Consider the following 23,862-nt stretch of genomic DNA (forward strand, 5'->3'; position numbering starts at 1 on the left):
AACTATTAAGCAAATGTCTCCCAACCATCATCTAATATTTAGAGAGACCAAGACAGAGTTTAGAAGTGCAGTAGTCTTAATCTTAAAGAGGCAAGGTCATGATCTCAAGTCAGTGGTTTGAATCTTCAGGCCGATGCATCTGTGTAGAAAGCAGAACTGGCAGCAGCTCCAGCGATACAACTTATTCTTCCTGGCAAAGATGTGGGAGGCTAAGATAAATGAGGCGCTGCTGTTCAAAGTTACAAGTAGACGTGCTGTAGAGTGGAGAGACTACAGCTGAGCCACTGCAAGTGTGTGTGTGTGTGTGTGTGTGTGTGTGTGCGCGTGCGCGCGCATTTCAAGCTATCATGCTGGGGGAAATGTGGAAGACACAGTCTCCTCCCGTCTCCATGGAAACCCCCTCTCTTTCACAGGCAGAGAGGCAGAGCCCGTCTTCATTCAGAATCAGGGGTGTGAATTATTCCACATTATTTAGCGCTTATATTATTACCCTCTGTACTATCGACCGCTGACTAGAACATCTTGATGGAGATGAAGACCGATAGTGTGGCTTTGTGATGCCTGTTAATCTTTACTTATCCGATTTATGCGTCTTTTATTTAGCCAGAAATATCCAGTTGAGACATGGGAGCTCTTCTTCCAGGGGAGTCCTGATCAAGATGTGAGCATAGGCATGTTAGAATATACACAAATCATGGCTAAAAAAAAGAACACGAGGGAAATAGTAGAAGAAGAGAGGCAAACAGGCCAGCGTGCCAGTGATATCCATACCATGTTCCACCTCAAGTCATGGATTATGTAAAACAGCCAAATGTTACCTACACAGTTTACGCTTTTAGAGGATAAGACAGCAAAAGTGTGCAATACAATTTAACATGAAGGAGGAAGCTCCAGTAAGTGTCCCCTTTTATACATTAAAAAAGCACACCATTTTCAAAATAATAAAAAAAGTAGTGCAATGAACCTCCATGAACCAGCTGAGACGAAAACAATGGTATTGAGCAGTCTAACAAAGGGAGTACAGCGCCCGAAAAAAAACCCCAGCATTTTGAGACAAACAAGAGAAGAAACCTCAAGATTGGACGGAGACTGTCGAGCAGTACAGATGGCTCAAAGCTGGGTGAGCTTTAAATAAGGTACAAATCAGGGATGGAAGGAAGGAAAAGAGGGAGGGAAGGAGAAGGGGACTCTGTCAGACTTGCAGGTCCACGTAGCCACCTCCTGTCGAGCTTCAAGGGGGTTGTCATGGTGACAGTGGCTGGCAGTCGAGGCTGCATGGTATCCCTGTGGCCTCGGATGTGGCTCAGGGGATGATGGGAAAGCAAGTCAGCTAGTCAGGGGATCTTAGTGATCAAGACAGACCTGGATTTACTCACCCGAAAATAAATACACCTTCACCGAGACCTCCTCAGTCCATGCCTATTCAAGTGTTAAGTGGGATGTTTAAGAGTATTATCTGCCATTATTAGGTTGGTCTGGTGTGTTTCCCTAGGTGAGTGCTGGCACACTTTACAGAAAAAGGTGTTGGGACTCACAGGAACAGGAGCTTCCACCGCTAAAGCACAGTGGCATGTTTGTTGCTCCTGTTGCTGCTAATGAGAAAGGTGCCAGCTGGAGCACCGGGAGTCTGGGAGTTCACTGGGGACGCCACCAAACTAATACCATGCGAGAACACCTTTGACAGTATAAATAGAGATGCTTCCAGATGTGAGAAGTGAAGCCAATGAGGAAATTCCAAGGCCTGCACTTTTTCTAATTGCCAGCAGGAGGCTTAAAAAAGTGCCTTATGAGAAAATGACTCTAATCAGTGTATGGTCTCAGTTGTTAATTTCAAGTCTTCTTCAATAAAATGTGATATTTATTTAGTAAATTATGGGCCAATTTATAGTAAAATGGAATATTAAGCAGGGTATTTTCAGTCTTATATATCATTGCTTTAATCACAAAATGATCTTCCTAAATGGCAAACATCATATGTGTAATTCATGGCACAATTCAAGTGGGATCAAAAAATGATTTGTCCTTCGCCAGTCACTGCCAAACATATTATTTCCAAAACAAGTTCCCGTGGTGATCCATCTAAAGGGCCGTGACTTCAGCACTCTGTAGAGTCGTAGCAGTCTGTAGCCATCCAATCTCCACCCCGTCGTCCAAAAATGGTTATTTCCAGTTCCAAATAACCAAGATGGCTATAGCTATGATACCAAAGTTGAGGCTTTAAAACAATAGTCCAAATAAACAATGAGCGGTGTGGGTTTACACTCGGAGAACACTAATCTGAGCTGCACCTAACACAGGATGGCCAAATTAAACAAACAACTGAATCAAGTACACACCCAGAACAAGCACCGTCAACCATGCAGAAAGCTTTAAAGCAAACAGCGTTTGAAAGGAGCCATGACACAATCGTCTTTTTACAAATGACGAGTTGAACTCTTGCTCCTTTTAAGACAATCGGGGGTTGTGCTGCTTACAGTGTTATTAATTCTGGTCCACTATGACCAGTAGCTAATGCTAAAGTCAACTAAAACAGACATTAGATAGATACTGCAGTGTAACTGACATTATTGAGTCAGTGTACTTTACTGTTACTTTAGGCCTGTCCTTAGGCTGTTTTAGCATTATCATTATCGCATATTCATTAGACCACGTATGGCAATAGTGGCTTAGATCTGTGTGAAAGTTACATTGTAACTTTGAACTGACCCAATTTGCTGTTTAATTCACTCTCATCAACCTCGCTTCCAGCTATAGTAAGGAGTTGTGTAAGCTACCACTCCACACACAGACAACGACTAATGACTAGCTTAAGAACATAGTTGTACATTTAGCAGCCAATGATGCCAAATATTTCCCTCTTGTGTCGGTGGAAACCAACACAAAGCTAAAATTAAACTGAATACTGAACTTATATTTGAGATGGAGCAACAAACATGACTGAAAGAATGCTGATAGGGCAATGTTCTGCTAACATCTTCACAAGAACAGTAAGAACTTGAGAGATAATGTGCTAATGTTACATTTACAGAACTATTCGTTGCCCCCATGTGCCCAGAAAATACTGCTTAAAAAGGGCCCGTCAGGATTCATTGATTTCATAAATTATATTTCTTTTTTTTATTAGTATTTTATTTTATTAGGTGATGCTTCAGTGACTGCTAATTTCCAGTTAGGTGTATAATATTGCTCATTTTTTAAAGTCTATATAAAACATGCAGAGTTCAAGGTTCCGTCCCTCTTCGACGATTGCTGGGCAGACGGATGAATGGACCCGACCCTGACAAAACCAATGTAGCACAAAGAAAATTAATCACAGCTGCTGGGACAGAGCCAGCATTAAAACCAGGCCATTGTATCTGAACGAGAGCGTGTGGAGGAACAAACAAGTACGTACAGCTACAAGCAGATGCCCAGGAATAATTGTAAATGAAAGAGGCCCCCCCCGCCCCCGAGGCCTAAGTGTCTCCGGAGAGCTGGAAATGTTTGGGTGTATGTATAGTGGATGAGCAAATAGTGTCTGTGCATTGGCTGCCATGTCTTATTCCCTCTTCCATATACATGTGACATAATTTATTACGCATATGTAGCTCAGAGGAGAATGTCACAGGGCTGTGATGTGTTTGGGTGGTTTTAGGGGGCGTCATTCACACCAGTTTTATCCTGGATATCTTTTCAGACAGGCTAATGAGGGCCTGGTGTCACCTTGTCCTAGAAGATGGGGGAGCGTCCGCACAGACTATTGTGTCTGCTGAGCCACTCGACGATGTGCCATGAGAGACACAAACCATTGTGATCTGGCTTTGTTTAGAGTCACAGTGGGATTTCCTGTCAATCTGGACCCCCCCCCCCCCCCCCCCCCCTCCTTCTCTCTCTCTCTCTCTCTCTCTCTCTCTCTCTCTCTCTCTCTCTCTCTCTTTCCCTCTCTTGCACACACATTATCTTTTCCTCTCCTCTAGATATAAATATCTCCCTCCCTTCATCTTTCCTTCTCTTCAGTAGGCCACCGAGAGAGCATTCAGTGGGAGACACTCTCACTGTTTGTGTCCACACAATCTAGTTGTGCTAATGGAATATCCATCATGCCGAACTTGCGTGACATAAGTGACATGATTTAGGGTGTGGCTGCTGTTAACATCTGTTTTGGTTACGTGTGCATCTTGGTCCACTGAGAGTCTATAAAAAGACCCTAATTGTGGTGGTGCCATTACAATCATGTCTCGAGCTCCATTCAACCTTTTCCTAGACGCGTGTTTGTTCGCCGTCTACTTTACGCGCACTGAAAGGTTTTATCTCTGATTTAAAAGTTCAGTAGTTTGATGTAATTAGCGCCTGGTATAGAGAGAGATCAAGCCAGGCAGTGTGAGAGAGTGCACAATGTGTAGAGGCAACAGGGGACATAGGCTAGTTGGAAATGTGCAGGGTTTCCTCGTGGAACTTGACCTCATAACCATAATGTTACACAGAACCATCATTAGCGACCTTTTTATAGCTGCTCGATCCCATTACCTCTACCCTTTTTTTTTTTTTTTGTCCTGCTCTTCTGAAGCCACAAATCTCCCACAGTGTCACGTTTTCAGATGTGCTAACAGCATGTCTCCATCCTTTCACTGACTCATTACACTTCGGTTGTGTCTGGTACGCAGTTACTGAAGTTGAAGACGTTGGTCTGATAAAGATAGGTACAACCTCACACTGAGATATGTGTAGCAAGTGTAAACTCGCCAATATCTCGCCTATTAGTTCGTGGACAACTGTTTGTGAAGCCTTGAGTTTGGCATGGAGTGCGGCAGGAATGAGCCCTAAAACTCAGACAGCAATTTTGCACTTCCGTTTACCTTGTCCTAAAGTCCATAGGTTAGGGTTTTTGGTTAGATGCCTGAAAGAAGGTCTGTGGTTAACATAAGTTTAATATTCACATTTTGTCTTTACGTTACCTTGAGCAAGTTACTAAATGCCAAAATGCTCCTGATGAGCAGGTCGGGACCTTGCATTGTAGCCTTTGCCATCGATATATAAATGTGTGTGAGTGTGACAAATGTGTTGTTACGTGATTTGAGTGGTCAGTAGACTGGAAAAAACAAATGAAAGTCCATTTACTATTTTTGTTGAGAGAACCACGACTATGCTAAGTTCAGAGTCAGCCTACAAAAAAATTCATCCCTGTCCCTCTCTTTTTGGCTCTTATTCTGGCAGTAACCAGCTTAGTTTGTTTGGAACCAGAAGTGACCATATTTGGAGGGTGAAGCTGGAGCTCCTGATTGGATCTGACTGAGTATCTAAGGGCACACTGTTGTAGGGAAAAGTCCCCTCACAAGAAAGCTGCATCTATTTTACTCCAAATGGGACCATAATTTACTAAATGAACATGATCCTGTATTAAAGAAGATGTGAAATGAGTTTGAGATAATAAAAAAAAAATCATTGGTAGACTGTTTAATGAGCTAATAAATCAAGTGAGAAGTGGGTTCATTTTCTCATAAGCTTACATACAATCACACGTTCTTCTGCAACCAGTGGATTTACCCCCTGCTGCTGATCAGGAAGAATGCTGATTCCTCTTCAATTTTCAAACCTGAAAACTCTGTGAAAATAATTTTCTCCTTAAAAATGCAACAGGTTTCCATTTGTGTCGACGCTTCATCCTCTTTATCTGCCTTCCCTCTCCAGCCACAGCACCTCTCTGCCCCTCGAGTGTTTCGTTCAAATAGATTCTCTCCAGGGCAGGAGGAAAGGAGCACAGAGGGAAGAAAATAAACAGATAGGGTCATTATTCATGTCTGCCGTGACGCTATGGCAACAGTGTCCTCCTCCTCTGATTGGTCGTAGATAAGGTTGCCTCTTTAGCCATCACTGTTACTCTTGGGAGTGGACTCCGAATTATTAGGCCGTTGTCAAGGCTGCCGCTGTCAGTTACCTCCTAACAACCACTGCTATTGCCCTATTTCTGCTGCTGTGCTTTAATTTCCTCTGGAAAATATAAAGGGGAATCCTATATCATGTGCTATCCTGGGCACAGACCAAAGTGTTTACACATGTGAGTGTGTGTTTAACCAGTAGATCCAGGTGGGGGGAGGGTTTATAATGCACTGTTGTATAATTCAAATTAAGTCATAAGGAACTAATTAATTTCGTACTTTGAATACTGAATATGTCTTCTGCCTACGCTGCATTGTTGTCTAAGCTGCGCTCATTTTTAGAGAAAATATTTAGCTATTCTGTGATTTTACTTCAACATGTAACATCCAAGCCTCCTTCGTGTGGGCTATCGCCAAAACAGACTCTATGTTCCAGCTACAGCCTCCTACTCATCCTCCAAGTTGTGCTGTTCGGTCCTGTGTCCGGATTTCTTAGAATCATTCGGGGTTAATATAACGAGTGCAGTAATTCTGTCCTCGGTCCGCTAAAGGAACAGGTAAAGTCAGTTTGAGGCATCCCACAGAGGTGTATTCAGCATGGATTATGGAGGCAGAGTTAAATTTTGCTACTCGGTAATGGAAATGTTAAGGCTTTGTTGTGTAATACTTGTGCAGAAGCATTTAAATGGTTATACACCAGAATGTCAGAGCATATGGCAGTTCATGATAAATATGCAGTTTACATGGCTGGATTACTCCTGCTCTCACACCTCAGCACTAAGATCAGTTGAGAGTTGTTGAATTTGTGCACTGAAAGCTGATTTTGGAACCTACTTATATAACAATTATCAATGGGATACACACAGGCAGTAGCCAGTCTCAGTATATTTCTGGTGCTTACAGAGCCAAAAAATGACCTCATAATATTGCAAAAAATGAAGTCAAATTGGGGAGAAAAAGATACTTTTTCACTTGTTCCATGATGGATAGAGCACTGACTTCTTTTTTTATGGTTTCTTCAGTAGTTCTGAGGATTTGCGCAAATGTAAAGTGTTCAGTAAGACAACACACTCACCAGGATCAAGTGCTGGGAGTACAGGGCTAGGCTCAGGTTTAGGGTTAGGACGACCACTGATGGTGGTGGTCATTTCCTGTTTTATTTTGTAGTTCTCTCCTCATGTATCATGTTTTGCTTTTTATTTCCTCCCTTTCTCCTTTTCCCACCTTGGTCACAGGGTTTCAGTGATTAACTAATCCCTGTCTACTTAAGCCTATGTTTTCCTCTTTGCCTCTTTGTCAGTTAGTTATCATGCAACAATGGCATTCCTGTTCTGTAGCCATGCATCAGTGCTGTGGTCCTCGTGTTTTAGTTTTAGTTTAGTTTTTCAAATTTTTGGACTTCTTAAGACTTGGATTTTCCGGTTTCCTCTGTTTTCATTTCCTATGTTGCCAGCCTTTTGTTGACTTCCTTTTACACTTATGTTTCAGATTTTTGGATTTGATTTTTGGATTTAAGCTTTGTTATTATAGCTTCTGTTTGTTTACTTGTCTGCCTCCTGGCATCATGCTTTGGGTCCATTTTTGTGTTAAGCATAACATTGATTTGTACTTGTCTTAGGCTTGACATTTTTACAATACATGATATATAACATTCACATGTGTTTATGACATGGGGAGGTTAAGGGGTTAGTCGTGGAATTACAGGCAAGTAAGGCAATTTCCAGGTTGCATATCAGCATATATAAGCGTGACGCCAGTGGATATTTTTAAAGAGACTTTAGGATATTTCCAGCTGTGTTGCAACAAAAATCTGTATTTTAAGGCAAAACACGATCTTTTCCTAATCCTGACCAGGGTGTGTTTGTTCCTCAACTAACCAGACCATAAGCACAGTGCTGTCACATCAGAAAACTGAAAACTGAACCCAGAAAATTTGAACATGTCCACTGTTGAAATGTTGAGTGAGAGGTCTTACCAGGTCTGTGGGTGACGCTGAGTGACTCCCTCAGGGTGTCAGCTGTCTTGGTGCCAGATATTTTCCTCATCTGCTTCAAAATATAATTTTATGTGATTTGGGTAAACTTTAAAGATTTAAAATTTTGTAAGATCTGTGATTTTTTTTGGAAGAGTCTTGACTTTAACAGCACACACACAATCTCAAAATACAGCCTAGTAATTAACTGTGTTTACTGTTACCAGTATCTTTTATCTGAGCCGTACATGAGGTTGATGGCGTATCACAGGACAGACGGCAGGGCACCTTCCGGTATGTCTCACTGTGGTGTAAACTGTAGGTGTAGTCACTTAGTCACTCAGATCAAACAAGCTCAAGCTTCAAGAATAATACATTTCAAAACAAAGACGGTGTGTTTTGTGTTTACACTAAGAATGATGGTTTAAGAAGAGGTCTGTCATACGGGGCTAGAAGAGGTGTAGTCTACTTGCTTGTTAGCGTGATTGGTGGAGTGTGAGTAGTGTGTGTGTGTGTGCGTGTGTGTCGGATGCGGCCCAGTGTGTCAGGATGCTTCCCCGCTCTCTGTGAATCAGGCGGCAACTAGTGCAGCGGATTGCATGAACATTCCACTCCTATTAGACTACTGCCTGGTCATTTTGATGTTGCGGTGGTCTCACAACAGGGGGTGCAAGTGACAGCCAGTAACAGGCATCTGTCCTCTAAATATAGAAAGCACCATGAGAGGGCAAAACTTGTGTAAAATAGCACAAGGGTAATGTTTAATGGCTCTAGCTCTATTTCACAGACGAAGCCCTGAAGCCTTTTCACCTTGTTATTTTATCTAGCATTCACCATGTCACTGATCTAGTTGAAATGATAGGCTGGTGGCCTGTTGTCTGATTATTTGAGCCACTTCATGCAAATTTCAGTGGTCAGGAGTGCATTCAAAGGCTGAGTGATCATACAGTTCATGATCTGTTTTTATTTTCTTGCTTCTGTTTGACTGTACTTGTTGATGGCTATGTCAGTTGGTCTTCCACTTTTGATACCAGATATCTCAATTACTGACTGATGGATTGCCATTACATTTCATACAGGCATCCCTGCACCCCAGTTGTTTATTTGTAGTTTTCTCTAGTGTCACCATTAGGTTTATGTTTTTGGTTTTGAGTAGCCAAGTTTTGACTGGATGACCATGAAATTATATTCTAGTCAGCACTGACTGTACTTTTTTGTTTATTGCTAATTAAAACATGTTTGTATGCTAACATGCTTAACTATGACTGTGGACATTATTCCTTTGTGTGTGTGTGTGTGTGTGTGTGTGTGTGTGTGTGTGTGTGTGTGTGTGTGTGTGTGTGTGTGTGCGCCTCTTGCCCCCCCCCCCACAGTTTCTGAGCACAACTTCACTCTCATAAATACAAATCCCAGGTCTGTAACAATTTGTCAGATGTAATGTAGGCGCTGACTACCAATTCACAACAAAAGTTACCTCATGACCTTTTTCATTGGAGGATGTCTAGACTTCATTAATGATACAATTTACAGAAACCCAACTACCCTCCTTTATAATGAAAACAACATGGAAATTTCCCTTTGTACAATATGAAACCTTTACATTCTATATTTGGAAAAGCACAAGTCACATAAGCTGTATCCTGTAATGCTTTTGCTTTTGTTTATAAGTTGCTAAGCATTATTATCCAGTCCAGCAAACTCACTCATGTGGATAAGCCTGATAAGTTAGTCATGAATAAATAAATAAAAAGTGCTCAAAAGTCAATCTAATCCCTCAGCCCTCAGCCACTCACACATGTTGTTAGGCATTTATTGAAGGTTTGTTCAGATTATGAGGTTATTTGAATTCACGTGCAGATAGCACCAACTGACGTGCATTTGTAATTGTCTTATAAGAATCAGGACAACTTTAATAACTGATGTATGCAATTCCCTAAATCCTGCAATCCTTTCTCATATTTCTATTATAACTGTGTCTTTCAGATCCTGGCAATCATCTCCATCCTCTTCATCGTGCTATCCACCATTGCCTTGTCTCTGAACACCCTTCCAGAGCTGCAAGACACCGATGAGTTTGGCCAGTCGTCAGACAACCCACAGCTGGCCCATGTGGAAGCTGTATGTATTGCCTGGTTTACCATGGAGTACCTGCTTCGCTTTCTCTCCTCCCCCAATAAGTGGAAGTTCTTTAAGGGTCCTCTGAACGTCATTGACTTGTTGGCCATCTTGCCGTATTATGTCACCATCTTCCTGACAGAATCCAACAAAAGTGTACTGCAATTTCAGAACGTCCGTCGCGTGGTCCAGATCTTTCGGATCATGCGTATCCTGCGCATCCTGAAGCTGGCTCGTCACTCCACGGGTCTTCAGTCTCTTGGCTTCACTCTTCGGAGGAGTTACAATGAGCTGGGCCTGCTCATCCTTTTCCTGGCCATGGGTATCATGATCTTCTCTAGTCTGGTGTTCTTCGCTGAGAAGGATGAGGAGGATACAAAGTTTAAAAGCATTCCAGCTTCTTTTTGGTGGGCTACTATTACAATGACCACGGTAGGCTATGGCGATATCTACCCAAAAACTCTGCTGGGAAAGATAGTGGGGGGTTTGTGCTGCATAGCTGGAGTACTGGTTATTGCCCTGCCTATTCCCATTATTGTGAATAACTTCTCTGAATTCTACAAGGAGCAGAAGAGGCAGGAAAAAGCATTAAAACGAAGAGAGGCCCTAGAGAGGGCAAAGAGAAACGGCAGCATTGTCTCCATGAACTTGAAAGAGGCATTCGCCCGAAGTGCGGAGCTGATGGATGTGGTCGTGGAGAAGAGTGAGCGGCCTCATGACAACCACCTCTCTCCGAGCCGTTGGAAATGGACCCCAAAGAGGGCTACATCCGAGACAAGCTCAAACCGTTCCTTCAACGCCCAGGAGTTAAGCTCTCTTAACAAGGGCCGAGCCACAAGTCCCCAGAGGTTAAATGTTCAAAAGCTAGAGGAGATGTACAACCAGATGGCCAAGACACAATCCCAGCCAAACCTCAATGCGAAAGACAGAGGCTCCAGAGCAGGCAAACATAGGGATGAGATAGAGCTGGGGGCCATCCAAGATCACGGCCCGCCTGTGGCGGGAACCAGAGAGGGAGTGGGAGACATGAAAAGCTTGTCCAGCATTGACAGCTACATCAGTTGTGCTACAGACTTTCAGGAGAATCCACGCTTCCCCCATAGTCCAGCAATGGATCTTGGCCTCCAGGAAGGCAACAGGTTCTCCCACAGTCCGGCTACAGCTTTGTCCCAGCACGGCAGTACAAAAGGCCAGCAAACCACTGCAGAGCGTGAGCCGATGCTGACGCCTATGCCTGTCACGAAGCCCTCATACTCAGAGAATGCGCGAAAATTCTTCTTTTCTGGCAACTCCTCAAAAGGCCTTATCCCAAAAGGAGGCTGTCACAGTGAGGGGGAGTCAGGCCCATCCCCGCTTTCAGACAGCTCTGTCCTGTCAGATCACTCTCTGCTGAGCCCTGAAGTTTCTGTCTATACCACTGCCAGCAGCAGAACCCCACCGAAGTCCCCAGAGAGCGCTGCCCTGGGCCCAACTGTCTTCACCTTCCATGACTCCTCCATCAGCAAATACATCGACGCTGACACAGATGACGATGAGCACCTCCGAGACAACTCTGATGCTAGTCCCTCAGAGCGTCTTTTGGCTGGTTCAAGCCCAAAACGCAGCATCAACATAAATTACCAGAAAGGCACCAACCATTTAGAAGCAGCCCAAAAAATGCTGGGCCAAAACTGTCTGTTCCCCATTGAAGGGATTCGTGGGGTAGCTCATGAGAACCACGTAGGACCTGAGATGGCACGTAGACCAAAGGTTGAGAGGGGGCGTCAAAACACTTTAGATAAAGGCCTCTGAGGTACAAGTGGAGCTGACATAAACAGGAAGCTGGAGCCAGAGTGTTTGTGTTCGATGGAAACACCGGACGGACTAAAAACACTCTATAAGCCAGAGACAAAGGAAACGGGGAGAGACAAAAAGTCTCACTGAAACATTTCGAATTACAAATTACCTGAGCATGCCAGTGGGCATCAAGCTTAGGGTGAACATGTGTGGTGAATACTCTGGGAGAAAAATACTTCTAAATTGGAGAATGTCACTGCCCCTCCTTCAGCTCATTCCTATTAGCGGTATAACACACCCACAGAACAAAAGGAGCGCTCCCAGGTAGCCAACTAGTCCGTCCAGAGATCCCTGTGGAAGTTGTAAGAGAAGTTAAGATCCGGTCATTAACTACTGTAACCCAATTGAATGTTTGTTTTAGCAGCATGTGAGGATATCTCTTATTTTCTCCAGGAAGAAAACCCCAGCTGCCCACTATCCCATTACTGAGTCCCAGTTCATTTTGTAGTCTTGGAGATACAGGAGAGGACCTAGAAGCCTATAAGCTACTTACTTGTGCCCTCCATTCCCAAAACTGGCCTTAGTCATATACATTTGTAGGGGTGTGCATGACTGCATACAAGTGTGTCTGTGTGTGTGTGCGTGCGTGTGTGTGTGTGTGTGTGTGTGTGTGTGTGTGTGTGTGTGTGTGTGTGTGTGTGAGTGAGTGCATATGTCGATGGTGATCTAATTCGTCTATACACGCTCTCGAGATTGTCTTACCTAATTTATTTTTATATAGATAAGAGAAAGTTCCTTATAGAAATGTGTGATTTGCTAGTCTGCTGTGTCATAATCATATGTGAAGATTAATCCTGTATGAGGTTCAATGTCTTGGCGCAGAGGCTGCAGTTATTGGAGGCTCCAGCCCATCCTCCGTTGTAAAGAGCACTCTTTATTGAACAGTATTTTGCTATTCCCTATGTCGTCACGTTATGGTGAGAATGGATGACACTTTTCGATCTTGAGCAGTGGATATTGTTTTCGCTCCTCAGCATCATTTTTAAAAAGATGGTAGTGGACCAAGATTTTTTGATATGGGCTAACATAGCAGCCAGAAATAATAAGCTTGCTGCATAAAGCGCACATTTAGGAAGCATGCATGTGCCCAACTAATAGACATGCACAAAAACATGAGACGCTTTTAGAAATGAAGTTTTTTTTGTTTACATATGATTATTAATTACTGACATAAAAATTATACATCAGTAACAGATGTTCAGCATGCATTGGCCTTCCTTTGACCAACACGAAAGCAGCCAAAGAGATCACACTCTCAGATAATGGGAAATGCATGTATTTGATACTGAAAGCAGAGAGGTTTTCCATCTATACATTGTTCCTTAAAAGAATCTGTTATAGCACTCAGTGTACACTGCCAGATTGACCTAACCATAAGTCAGTTGTAAATCCCTGACCTGATAAAACCCATGCATGAGTACACACACCCACTGAAGATACGTGCAGGTATGGAAGACAATCTTCAAGAAAGATAGATATATAGATATACTTAGTTTCCATGGTGACAGCAGCTGTCCTCAAAGGCTGGCAGCGGCACAGCAACAGTTTGTTAGGGGCGGGAAGGTCTGGTTGCATGCGTTTAAAACATATACAAGAGCACACACAGGCATGCACCCAAAAAGTGAAAGGTGTGCACAGTATTCACCTGTCATCAGAACCATTCCTCACTGTGCATATTTATGAGTACTGTGTCAAAGCAAACTTATGATGTTAAGGACCGTGTGCATTGTTATGTCTATGTCCAAAACTATGTAGCATCTCATGAAAACTAGAATTCCCTGCAAATTATTTCTCTATTTATATTAGTACATAGCGGATAGAAACAGTCTTACATAACACACATAACTATTAAAAGTACATATTACATAAGAATGATCATTTACTGAACACAACTGGTGAAAATCCTGAAAGAAACATAACATGGCGAAGTAATAGAAAATATGTGCAATACTGTACGAAAGGGATAATGCCGAATGAGGTGTCCATTATCAGGAATTAATGGATGATGTTTTGATCCGTGGAGTACATTAATTCCTGATTATGGACAGTTTGAAGGCCATTATCCTGCATATACCATGGTCACTTGCCAAAGAAAAAAAAACATAAATACCATTAATGTATATTTTTAAGTATTTTGTGATCAAAATGTTTTAAACAAGCAGTAACTCTGTTTCCCTGGCAACACCTGAGAGTTTGACTTATTGCTGACTAATCATTACAATCCCATGAGGTTCTTATGTAATGGGAACTTGTTCACTCCACCGGTAAATAGGACAGACCTAAGATATGACTCACCAATGGGAGATAAACTAGTCCGCTCAGCTTATTGAACTCTTCGGCTCAGCTGTTAGCCACTAAGCTAACTTTATGCTCTCATGATTAAAAGTCAGTAACATTGCATACGTTAGGAAAACAGTGAATATGATTTCAGGGCATGTTAAACAACAAGGCTAGCTAGCTAACCAGCCATCAGAATCAAGTATTCGCTAGACCATGGCATACATCTTGATATTATGAAATTTACTCAAAAGCACTTGTAACCAAATATACCTCGATATCGATATTCCAACAATATTGTAGAGATGACTATTTGTACGTGCACCAAATATCAACACAATGACATTTTTGATAAAGAATCATCAGTAATGTTGATTTAATGACTAAAGTAAAGGAACATTTTAACATCCATATATATGCCTGGGCAAACAAAGTACTACATAAATATATATCATGCAGTAGTACAAAGAATGAATCTAATCCCTTTAAACATTTCAAGAGCAGGTATGTCTTGTGTATTCACCACTTTCACCAATTTAAATGAGACAGGTGAAGAGGAACCTCACTGCCAAATTTTCAAAGAAAATGGACCAAACTTTCAAAGCCTCCCGACACAAATATTTTTGTAACAGATGCAAATGAAAGAGCTCATTATAAAGGTAGGTGTTGAGTAAAATTGATTCAAAATCAACAGACGGTGATCTACATGAAATGTTTAGTTGTGCTATGGTCCAGAGTCTAATCACAAACCCTGATTTCATTTTCTGCTTTAATCACAGAGTTGAACCATTTCATATTGCTCTCCCATAGTGAGAGGAGCAGAGGTGTGAAAGGAATACCAATGAATGTGAGAGGCAGAGCCAACCGTGTGTGTGTGTGTGTGTATGACTGCTGTGAAGCTAGGGCATTAGAGCAGTTTGGCTGCAGCTTCATGGAGAAGAATGATCTGTTTCGGATATGAACGTATGCATGTCGGGGGGAATCCTGCTTTTGTTTTCTCCATATTCTATCTGCAGTCTGATCCTAACATGCAGCCATAACACAGATTGTAATTCCAAAAAACTCTAATCATATGCGAAAATTAAGATTGTGTTAGCACACTTTTAATGTTTGAAGTGGAGCTTAATTTACAGTCAACAAAAGTGATGGGAGGAGCATTTTATAAGTCTTATTTAGCACATGTAATGAGGGAAAAATCTGTTTTATGCAGCAGTCACAATGTGTTACAGAATTTTTTTCCTTTTAGTCACGTACACATTGTATTCATTTTCTTAGATTGCACATTAAGTATCTGCAACAAAAAGAAAAAATGATCACATTCAAAATAATTTTTAAACATAAATGCATGTATCATCTACAAAGAAGTGTTCCCAAATTAAATAATTGTATATTAGAAGGAGGAAATGTCCTACAGCATGGCAATCAGTTGAAGATATCTAATATTTTCCTAATAGCCTCTGGTGATATTCATGTTTTTGAAATAACTGCTCCTATGGTGATATTCATACAATTTTTCTCACCCCAATAAACTTCACTTAAAACTAATTATTCATATCACATTATGTGGTGGAAAAGCTAAAGATTCAATCATATAATGAAAACATGATACATATTCATCTTTGTCCATTACATTTTTATTTTCTTAGGAGTGAAATTTAGTTAAAAACCTGCCAATTAGACGTTAGTTCCTGATTAAAGGTGCATCATGTAATTTTGGGGGATACATGTTAATCAGAAGAGAAAGATATTGGATGATTTTTTTTTATGCCTACACAAACTAAATAAACACAGTTTTTATGTTTTCAAGGCCGATTAACTGAATAATCAAACTGACCTCTAACGATCAACACAATTTCTTACTATTTTACTTTGGTTTTATATGGCGGACCCTGCCACATTTTCTAGCTTCAAACTGTTCTTGGGACCATATTTTCCTCTGAAAAGAGTTTGTTCATTACCGATTGAAAACAGTTATGTTTCTGAGTTAGTTTTATTACCTCATTAATATTGTAAAAATAAGAATTCCGACTTCAGATCTATTATCCAAAAGTACATAGTCCTCCTTTAACTTTCCGCTGTCTATTTATCTTTATTTTATGAAAAGTCAAGGCCAATGTATGCCCAACATGTGTTAGTGTTTTTCCTAAGTTAGGCCTCTCCTTCTGGGTGCATTACATTATTTGACAAATTGATTTAGATCAGGATCTTTCATTTTTTCCAGTGCTGAGATAAAGGGCATTCAGCTCATGAAGAATCATGTGAGCTTCTGTCCCATCATTTAGGGTTTCTATATATGGTAGTCAGGGACCAGTTTTCACTAAAAAATATCTCTAAACAATGATGACAATCAATATTCCATTTATCGGCAGCAAGCAGTATTGTTGAGAACTGAGATTTAATATGGGCACCCATGTGCATACACACACTCACATGAACACACGATAATCTGATAGTAGTATGACACTAACTTTTAGACAAGGTAGTGTAAAGAAACATCAAGCCTGGTATTGTGATTTGATACCTAGACTGCGATACTGTGACATAATACCACAACAACACACACAATGTTCATTTATTTTTACATGTCATGCTTGTTTTTATTTTATTTGGGCATTTTACTTCCCTCCATCTTCAAGGGAGCCATTCAAATGAATGAATCTGATGGTATAAAAGAGCTTTTCATTTCAATGAGATCCCTGTGGAAAAATTCCATGACTAAACTGTCATGCTTTATGAAGAAAAACACACTCAAGTGACTTGTTTGAGTTCTCATTTGTTGACACAGATTCAGATGAAGAGCACAGTTTTCTCAGACATTTCCATCCCAAGACTTCCCACTGTACAGTAAATGCATTTAGTTGAAACCTAAAATAGAATTTGGTTGTCTCGCTAGCTGCTAAATTTATCTGTAAAGAGGTTCTAAAGAAGTCTTTTTAGTTTCTGTAAGAACCCCCATAGGACCCTTTTCCAGGACGTGTGGTAGTTTCCAAAATCCCAGTGAGAACCACTGCTTTAGCAAGTAGCCCTATTCCACATACTCTGAATCTAACACTGTATTACAGGGTTGGGGTCGATTCAGGATGCCTTGATGGAGTAAAACACACATCACACATCACACTATAAAAAGGAACCAGTATTAGAGCATGAGACAAACTACAACCTAGTACAAATTAAAAGCATAAAATATATTTTTTCTACGTCTCTCAGTGGAATTGACCCCAACCTTGCCTAAGCCATCAGTCTTTGTAAGTACACTGTTTCCAGGGAATTGAAAAAAAAAAAAAAGATATTTGAATGACCTTAGCCAGCTCTTATACAATGTTGTTTGTAGGTCCCGAGGCTGTCTGTTTTGTAAAAAAAAAAAAAGAAGAAAAAAAGAAGATGAATTTTTACATGTTGACTTTCTATGCTGTTGTTTCTGTATAAATGTTCTATTGTTCAGTGCATGTTGTAACTTTGGCGTTGTGACTGGTTGTGATTCACACAGAGCCAGTTCTTGTCATGTAAAAAAAAAAAAAAACTGTCTCTATGTCCCAAGATATTTCTATTTCTTAAGAAAAGCAACATTTCCCTTGGATGACTCAAAATGAAATAAATCTGATCACTTTACATTTTGATTAGGATTCGCTGACTTTCATTTTCACTGTTAATTAGCATTTTTTTATGCAACCTTAATTTGGAAATGCATTATTAAAGTTGTGCAGTAAGGACAGAACCAATTATTATGTTCTGACTGAGAAATATGATTTTTTTTTATTGTTTATTATTGGCACACATTCACCTTTATGAATTAAACACTCACATGTAGTTGCACTGGTCTAGAGAAGAAAAAAACTTGGTCAGTATAGCTAAAAAAGCACAGATGAGCACTGACTAGCTCTCTTTAATAAAGCAGATTGTTTGTAATTATCACTGTCAGATTGTTCTTTATGCACGTCTGGTTCAAAGTGTACTGGAGGGCGGATGTTAGATGAAGAGGAAGCTGTGGGCTGTTGGGCAGGAGCAGGCCTCCAGCCTCCCCACACGCCTCCACACACCCCTGCATCGAGGGTTTCCCACTGCCTGCCACTGGAGAGACTGTCTTCTGCAGGAAGGAAGGATGAAGGAAAAGAGTTGGAGTTCTGTTGAAATCCAAGTGATGAACAATGTTGCCATCTAGTGGCTGTCTTCACTTTTAGCAATAAGATCTGAGAAACAGGGTGTAAATGAAGTGGTCTGTGATACTTGTATTTGCACCCTATCCATCACTGCACCTCTCAAAATACAGACACTGATACTGAAACAATAACAGGTAGAACAGTGTTCTATCTGTGTAGTGTGACAATCTTTATTGGCTGCTCAGATAAGAGCATACTGCAGACACACTCCTGTTTCATTCGAATACAAGCCCACTCAAAATCCCCGCCTGTGGATATGGTGGGGGTTACATTCAGGGTGAACCCATCTCGGGTTTAAAGGTTCCCTGTCCAGTTTTGACCTCAGGTATCGCTAAAGGGTATTTTTCTTAGCCTTGTGCATGTGCAAGATGATGCACATGCGGCACACATGCACACCAGTGACTTTTCCACTGATCCACAGGCGGTGGCTGACTTTATTGGCAATGTAAAGGCAGGAAACAAGGGTGCAAACAATGCAAATGTGCAATGTTTAAGATAAAATCAGGAAATGCATTCATCACATTTGTGACACCAAGGGTACACTCTGATGCTTAGATGAAAACTCCACGGGATAAGTGCTTCACATGGACCGCTCTCAAGAACTACATGGTCAGCGGTACAGGTTTTTGTTTTTACACTTTAAAATACCAATATTTGTGTTTTCTTGTGCTTTTTCAGGTTTTCATTTTTAATGGTAAGTGACAGTTATCTTGATAACATCTTTTTTATTATGTGCTATCCACAATTTATAATAGATGATAATTGACCTTTATATGAAGAGAAGGAGAAGATTGTTCTCCACACTCATGTGTGCAGAATATGAAGCTGCAGTTAGAAGCCAGTAAGCTTAGCACAAAGTAAGGAAATGGTAAAACAGCTTGTGTGGCTCTGTCCAACTGTATCAAAATCTGCCTTCCAGCTCCAGCTACATATTTCCAGCACAGACGTGAGAGTGGAAACAGTCTTGGGCCATGAATCCAAAAAGCAATCGCCTGGCTCAAAGGAGTGAGTGTAAACCAGGGTCAATACATTATGATCGCACTTCCAATGCAAACAAATATACTGTATGATGAAACAGACAAATATACAAGGCATTTAAGGCCTCTGTGATTTTTGGTTAGTCATTTTTCCATGGAAATATTATAACCTATTATGAATAATGAAAGACAAGTGGTGTTTTTTATATGTGGAATAATTGTACTTACTTTCCATTCACTATAGGGTTTTTGCTGGTAATGGAGTGAAAGGTCACCTTCATTAGTGTATTGAATTTCTTTACATATGAGCATGTTGAACAAACTTCAAGCTAATTTCATAGTTGAGTGAACCCTTAGCTGGGCTTTAAAAACAAATACCTTATCTCTTATTAACACTTCCTGAACAACACAAACTTAAAATGTTGAGATTTTTCTGTACAAAGAATGTTAACCCGCCGAACATAACTTTTTTTGATTTTCCATGGATTTCATTGTTACCTGTCCTTGTCGTTTTCCCCTCCGTCTCCTGCGCAGTATGACTGCCCAGCAGCAAGAGCAGGCGGCTGGCACTCGACACACACATGGTGGCCCTCCCTCAGGTACTGCATCCACTGGGTGTGTGGGCCTCCGCTCTGCTGGCATCCTTTTGTCAGAGAGGTCAACTGAAACTGGACACAATACCTATTTCACACACACACACACACACACACACACACACACACACACACACACACACAAACAAACTAATCACCGACTGAATTCATATATGAGTGTAATTTCACATTTTGCTGGAGGCATGTTACCCTGAAATGTCGCTGCTGTCAGGGATGTCTCTTTTCTTCCTGGCGTTGCCATAGCCACCCGTGATGATAAGCGCTGGGACTGCAGAGGGAGTGTCCGTGACAAGAACATTATATGTGACTACATGTTGTAATACAGAGGCTGGTCAGATGTTCATGAGCATAGAACTGGACTGGCCTGTCACGTTCAAACTGAGGAAGTGAAGAGGAAATACAGGTGAATCTGCACTGATGAGGTGACGTCTCGTTTGATTTATTTGACATATTGCAGACAGGAAACGCGGGTACAAACAGCTTTGCTCACCTTTAAATCTAGTGGCTACCAATAATACTGTTGACACAACTACAATATGTCTGACCGCCCTATACATCAGCAGCTCCAGGCAGGTGAGCTGTGAGGTGGGCTGGGTAACAACATGAAGTAATTGCAACGATTTTTACTGAAGAATGTCAGAGAATATTGTGGAAGGATCCGGGTAGTTTTTTTTTTTTTACTCACCAAGTGAGTTGTGACAGTGCCCGTGATGGGTCCAGTACTCTGCACAGCCGGCATGCTCCTCCAGATGGGGACAGGTTTGGCCTCCATTGAGCGGCTCCTGCAGGACGGTCCTGCTCCTCCTGCGGACCGTCGCCCTGCAGGGCTCAGCACAGCCTGACCACTGCGTCCACTCACTCACCACACAGGACACCGCTGAAGGCGAACAGACAGAACACATCCAACTGAAGAAGAGACAAAGCCAGCTCCATAGAAGCAGTTTATAGTCATCATATTTCAACAGGTGTGCAGAATAAAATAATATTGCAATCATCCTGTAGGTTTAGGAAACTGGATTGTGGAGTGTCATTTATTTCATGCTTCAGCTGATGAAGTTTTCATATCAGTGGAGATCAAACCTCTGGCCTCTTGTTAAGATCTCACTTTAAGCATTTGGAAGCACTCTTAAAAGCTTTCATACTATAAACCTTCCATATTATAAACATGTGTACTTTACATTTTTTGTTTTTATTGTTTTCCTGATTTCTATGATGAAATTGTGTAACACTTTTGATGACCATTATAAAGTTGCAACGGTGATATAACTATCAATTAAAGTTAAAATAACTGTACATTTACTATTCATTTATGATATAAATTAGTCAGTTCTGATTAATTTGCTTGAGTATCTCCGTTTGAAGCCACTTTATACTTACACTCCACTGCATTTGACAGGAAAATATTCTTTTTTACCCGCTAAAGTTATCCAACACCATACATCACTTTACAAATTAAACATTTTGAACCCTTAATGAGTTTAGAGAGTGACTTATTGTCAAGAGTTAAGCTGTTAATTTGCTGTTAAGTGAGATATTTCTATTCAAATAAGTGTTGTATTAACTCTATATTCCAATAGTAATCACTGTTTGGTTGGTAACTCATGTCTCTCCTCCATCTGCTCATGCAGCAAAAGAGAAAATACATGTTCTAGTATCCCCGTCCACTTTATCCAATCAGGACAGAATATTCCATAAAGGGGCGGTGCTGTAGGATTGTTTATTGCAGAGACAAGCCATAACAACCAAGCAGCTTTAACAAACATACTGATATATGTTAAGTAGGCTATTCAAGTTAAGTCCACCTCAGTGACAGTAATGCTACAGTAATAATAATCAGACACTACAGCCTTGTTCTGATGCCTAATGAGTACCTTTACTTTTGATACTTTGAGTAGGCTACTTCTCGTTGATAATACCATTGAAGTCCTATTAAAGCAGGCTACGCTGTGTAATTTTCTGGAAGAAATGTTAATCAGCAGAGAAAAATCCATTGGCTGACAAATGCCTAAATAAACAAAATAAACAAACAATGACAACACAACTTCATATTAGTTTTACTTTGTTTATTTGGCGGACCCTGCCACCTTTCTAGCTTCAAACAGTGTTCTGGGGACCTCATTTTTAACAGCTTTATTCATAATTGTAAGTTTGTATTTTTACCTCATTCATGTTTTTGTTTGAACTTCTTTCTTTACAATTTACCTCTTTAATGCAGGTTTGACACACATTGAAATAAACCATCTGAACACTAGTCCTAAACAAAACTTACACACTGTAGTGGAGAATATTTCAATAGTTCAACATGAAAGCGACACCAGCACGAACCCACCTGGACAGGCTGTCTCATAGTCGTGGCAGCAGTCCAGGGTGGACCCGCAGGCTTGGTCGCAGTAGCAGGAGCCATAGGTCCGGTCAGACCTCCATCCTCTGCTGATGCACGAGGCGTTCCGGCCGGTGCAGCACAGACCCGCATCCCGACAGGCCGACTGACACTGCCCGACGAGGAAGAGAGACACCCCGAGACACACCAAAGAGACAGAGCTGCTGCTCCTCCACACCGTCATCATGAAGCACCACACACATGGACTTTAGATGGCTTACTGCAACAGTTTAAACCAATCCCTGTCAAAGGTTTCTCACCAGAGGACTGGCCTTAGAAAAGACTCCTGTTGTTGTGTTCAGTCAGGTCAGAAGTGTCTGCGACCATCAGGAGCTGCTGAAGCTGGTCGGTGAGTTGGAAGTTATTCATGTGTCAACTCTGCATCTCTTAAAGGAACAGTTCACCACTGTAGGTGAATTAAAACGGACACCTACAAATCTAAGTTCACTGTGACTATGAAATACCAGTTATGCAATAATTAGATTGGGCCTGACATGATTATTAATAAATGCCATTCTTTATTTTATTGTGACAAGTTTTTACAGCTAATTTGCTACCTCACCAACTGCATTGTCCAAGCTTGATTAGAGAAACTGAAAATGTAATTTCTTCCCTTTGCATTTAGATGTTTGAAATAGTTTGTCACTTTGGAAACAAGAGTTTAAGCATCAGCCTGCCTCACATTGCCCTTGAATGCTCTGTTTGCTGACGTAGCCACGTTACTGTACACAGAAAAGAAAAGTCATAGATATAAAGACAGCACACCTACGGAACTACAGAATTTAACATGTTCCGCAGAAACTGTCCTTAAGTTGTATATAAATAAAGGGAGGAAATGTGTGAAACAACAGTAAAAAGTGTCTGTTTCACTGCCTCTCTCTCTCTCTCTCTCTCTCTCTCTCTCTCTCTCTCTCTCTCTCTCTCTCTCTCTCTCTCTCTCTCTCTCTCTGGGTCTGTTGGTGGAGCAGCCAGCTTCCCAGGCCCATGTGTGCCTCAACATGTGAAAAGAGTGGATTACTGAAAACTCCTATGGCCCGAGGTTATTCATGCAAAAAGAACAACAGAGTGGACAGTGCAGGCCTCCCGCTCAAGCTAAGATTCCCATTAGCCTTCTACTGTGTGCTCAGAGGGAGAAGATGGAAGGGTGGCACTGAAAGACTCATTACACGACCTAAAAGAAACACCACGAGATAAGGGTCGTGATGTACGGAAGAGAGAAACATGTGTATAAGAAGCATTACCACGGCAGCTCTGGCTGCTTTTCCCCCCCACATGTGTCTGCAAAACTGTGTAGCTTACAGAGATGAGGACCTTGTCAATTTGCTGCTCCAGTAATCAGCACTAACTGGATCCAACCGCATACCATAAAGACACCACTCAGCCCCCCTCGCCTGAATTTATAATACAGGTTTTTCATCTTATCAAATCTTTCTAAAGGAAAAATTGGGACGTTTTCTCATCACACAATAACAGTCTCAGAAAAATAAATCAAGTCTTGTGAAGAACAAACTTTTTGGCATTGGGATCAGGGTTAGGATTAGTGTCCATTTGGAAGCATCGACCTGTTTACGCTTTTGCTGTAATAAAGTCATGATTCAGCCACAAAATGTCCATTTTATATACATGTGTTTGCAATGTACATGTTTTAAAAAAAAACAGAAAATAAACTATATTATATA

At 41.2% G+C, this 23,862-nt stretch overlaps 2 protein-coding genes across 5 annotated transcripts in view; one reads left to right on the top strand and one right to left on the bottom strand.

Moving 5' to 3' along the window:
• kcnb1 (potassium voltage-gated channel, Shab-related subfamily, member 1) overlaps nucleotides 1-17,672 on the top strand; it is a 41,955-nt gene extending 24,283 nt beyond the window's left edge. For all 4 annotated transcript variants that reach the window (XM_037101668.1, XM_037101669.1, XM_037101667.1 and 1 more), the window contains one exon: nucleotides 9,811-17,672. In XM_037101668.1, the coding sequence (XP_036957563.1) occupies nucleotides 9,811-11,733 (1,923 nt within the window). In that variant the 3' untranslated portion in view covers nucleotides 11,734-17,672. The remainder of the gene's footprint in view (nucleotides 1-9,810) is intronic.
• Nucleotides 17,673-17,822: 150 nt separating this feature from the next.
• si:dkey-7k24.5 (somatomedin-B and thrombospondin type-1 domain-containing protein) lies at nucleotides 17,823-22,404 on the bottom strand. Its single transcript, XM_037101675.1, has 5 exons — nucleotides 22,133-22,404; nucleotides 20,489-20,680; nucleotides 19,993-20,071; nucleotides 19,688-19,870; nucleotides 17,823-18,139 (listed from the first exon to the last, which is right to left on the bottom strand). The coding sequence occupies exons 1-5, from the start codon at nucleotides 22,368-22,370 to the stop codon at nucleotides 18,022-18,024; spliced, it is 810 nt and encodes a 269-aa protein (XP_036957570.1). The 5' UTR covers nucleotides 22,371-22,404; the 3' UTR covers nucleotides 17,823-18,021.
• Nucleotides 22,405-23,862: the final 1,458 nt, after the last annotated feature.

The sequence above is a fragment of the Acanthopagrus latus genome, chromosome 6 (assembly GCF_904848185.1).
Source record: "Acanthopagrus latus isolate v.2019 chromosome 6, fAcaLat1.1, whole genome shotgun sequence".
NCBI lineage: Eukaryota > Metazoa > Chordata > Actinopteri > Spariformes > Sparidae > Acanthopagrus > Acanthopagrus latus.

What these genes read in the sequence shown, in the direction of transcription:
- si:dkey-7k24.5 (XM_037101675.1), bottom strand. Translation starts at nt 22,370, where the DNA reads ATGATGACGGTGTGGAGGAGCAGCAGCTCTGTCTCTTTGGTGTGTCTC. An exon ending in GCACTGTCACAACTCACTTG is followed by an intron (nt 20,072 to 20,488) that starts GTGAGTAAAAAA and finishes CTCCCTCTGCAG; the next exon opens with TCCCAGCGCTTATCATCACG. An exon ending in GGGGAAAACGACAAGGACAG is followed by an intron (nt 18,140 to 19,687) that starts GTAACAATGAAA and finishes TCCTTCCTGCAG; the next exon opens with AAGACAGTCTCTCCAGTGGC.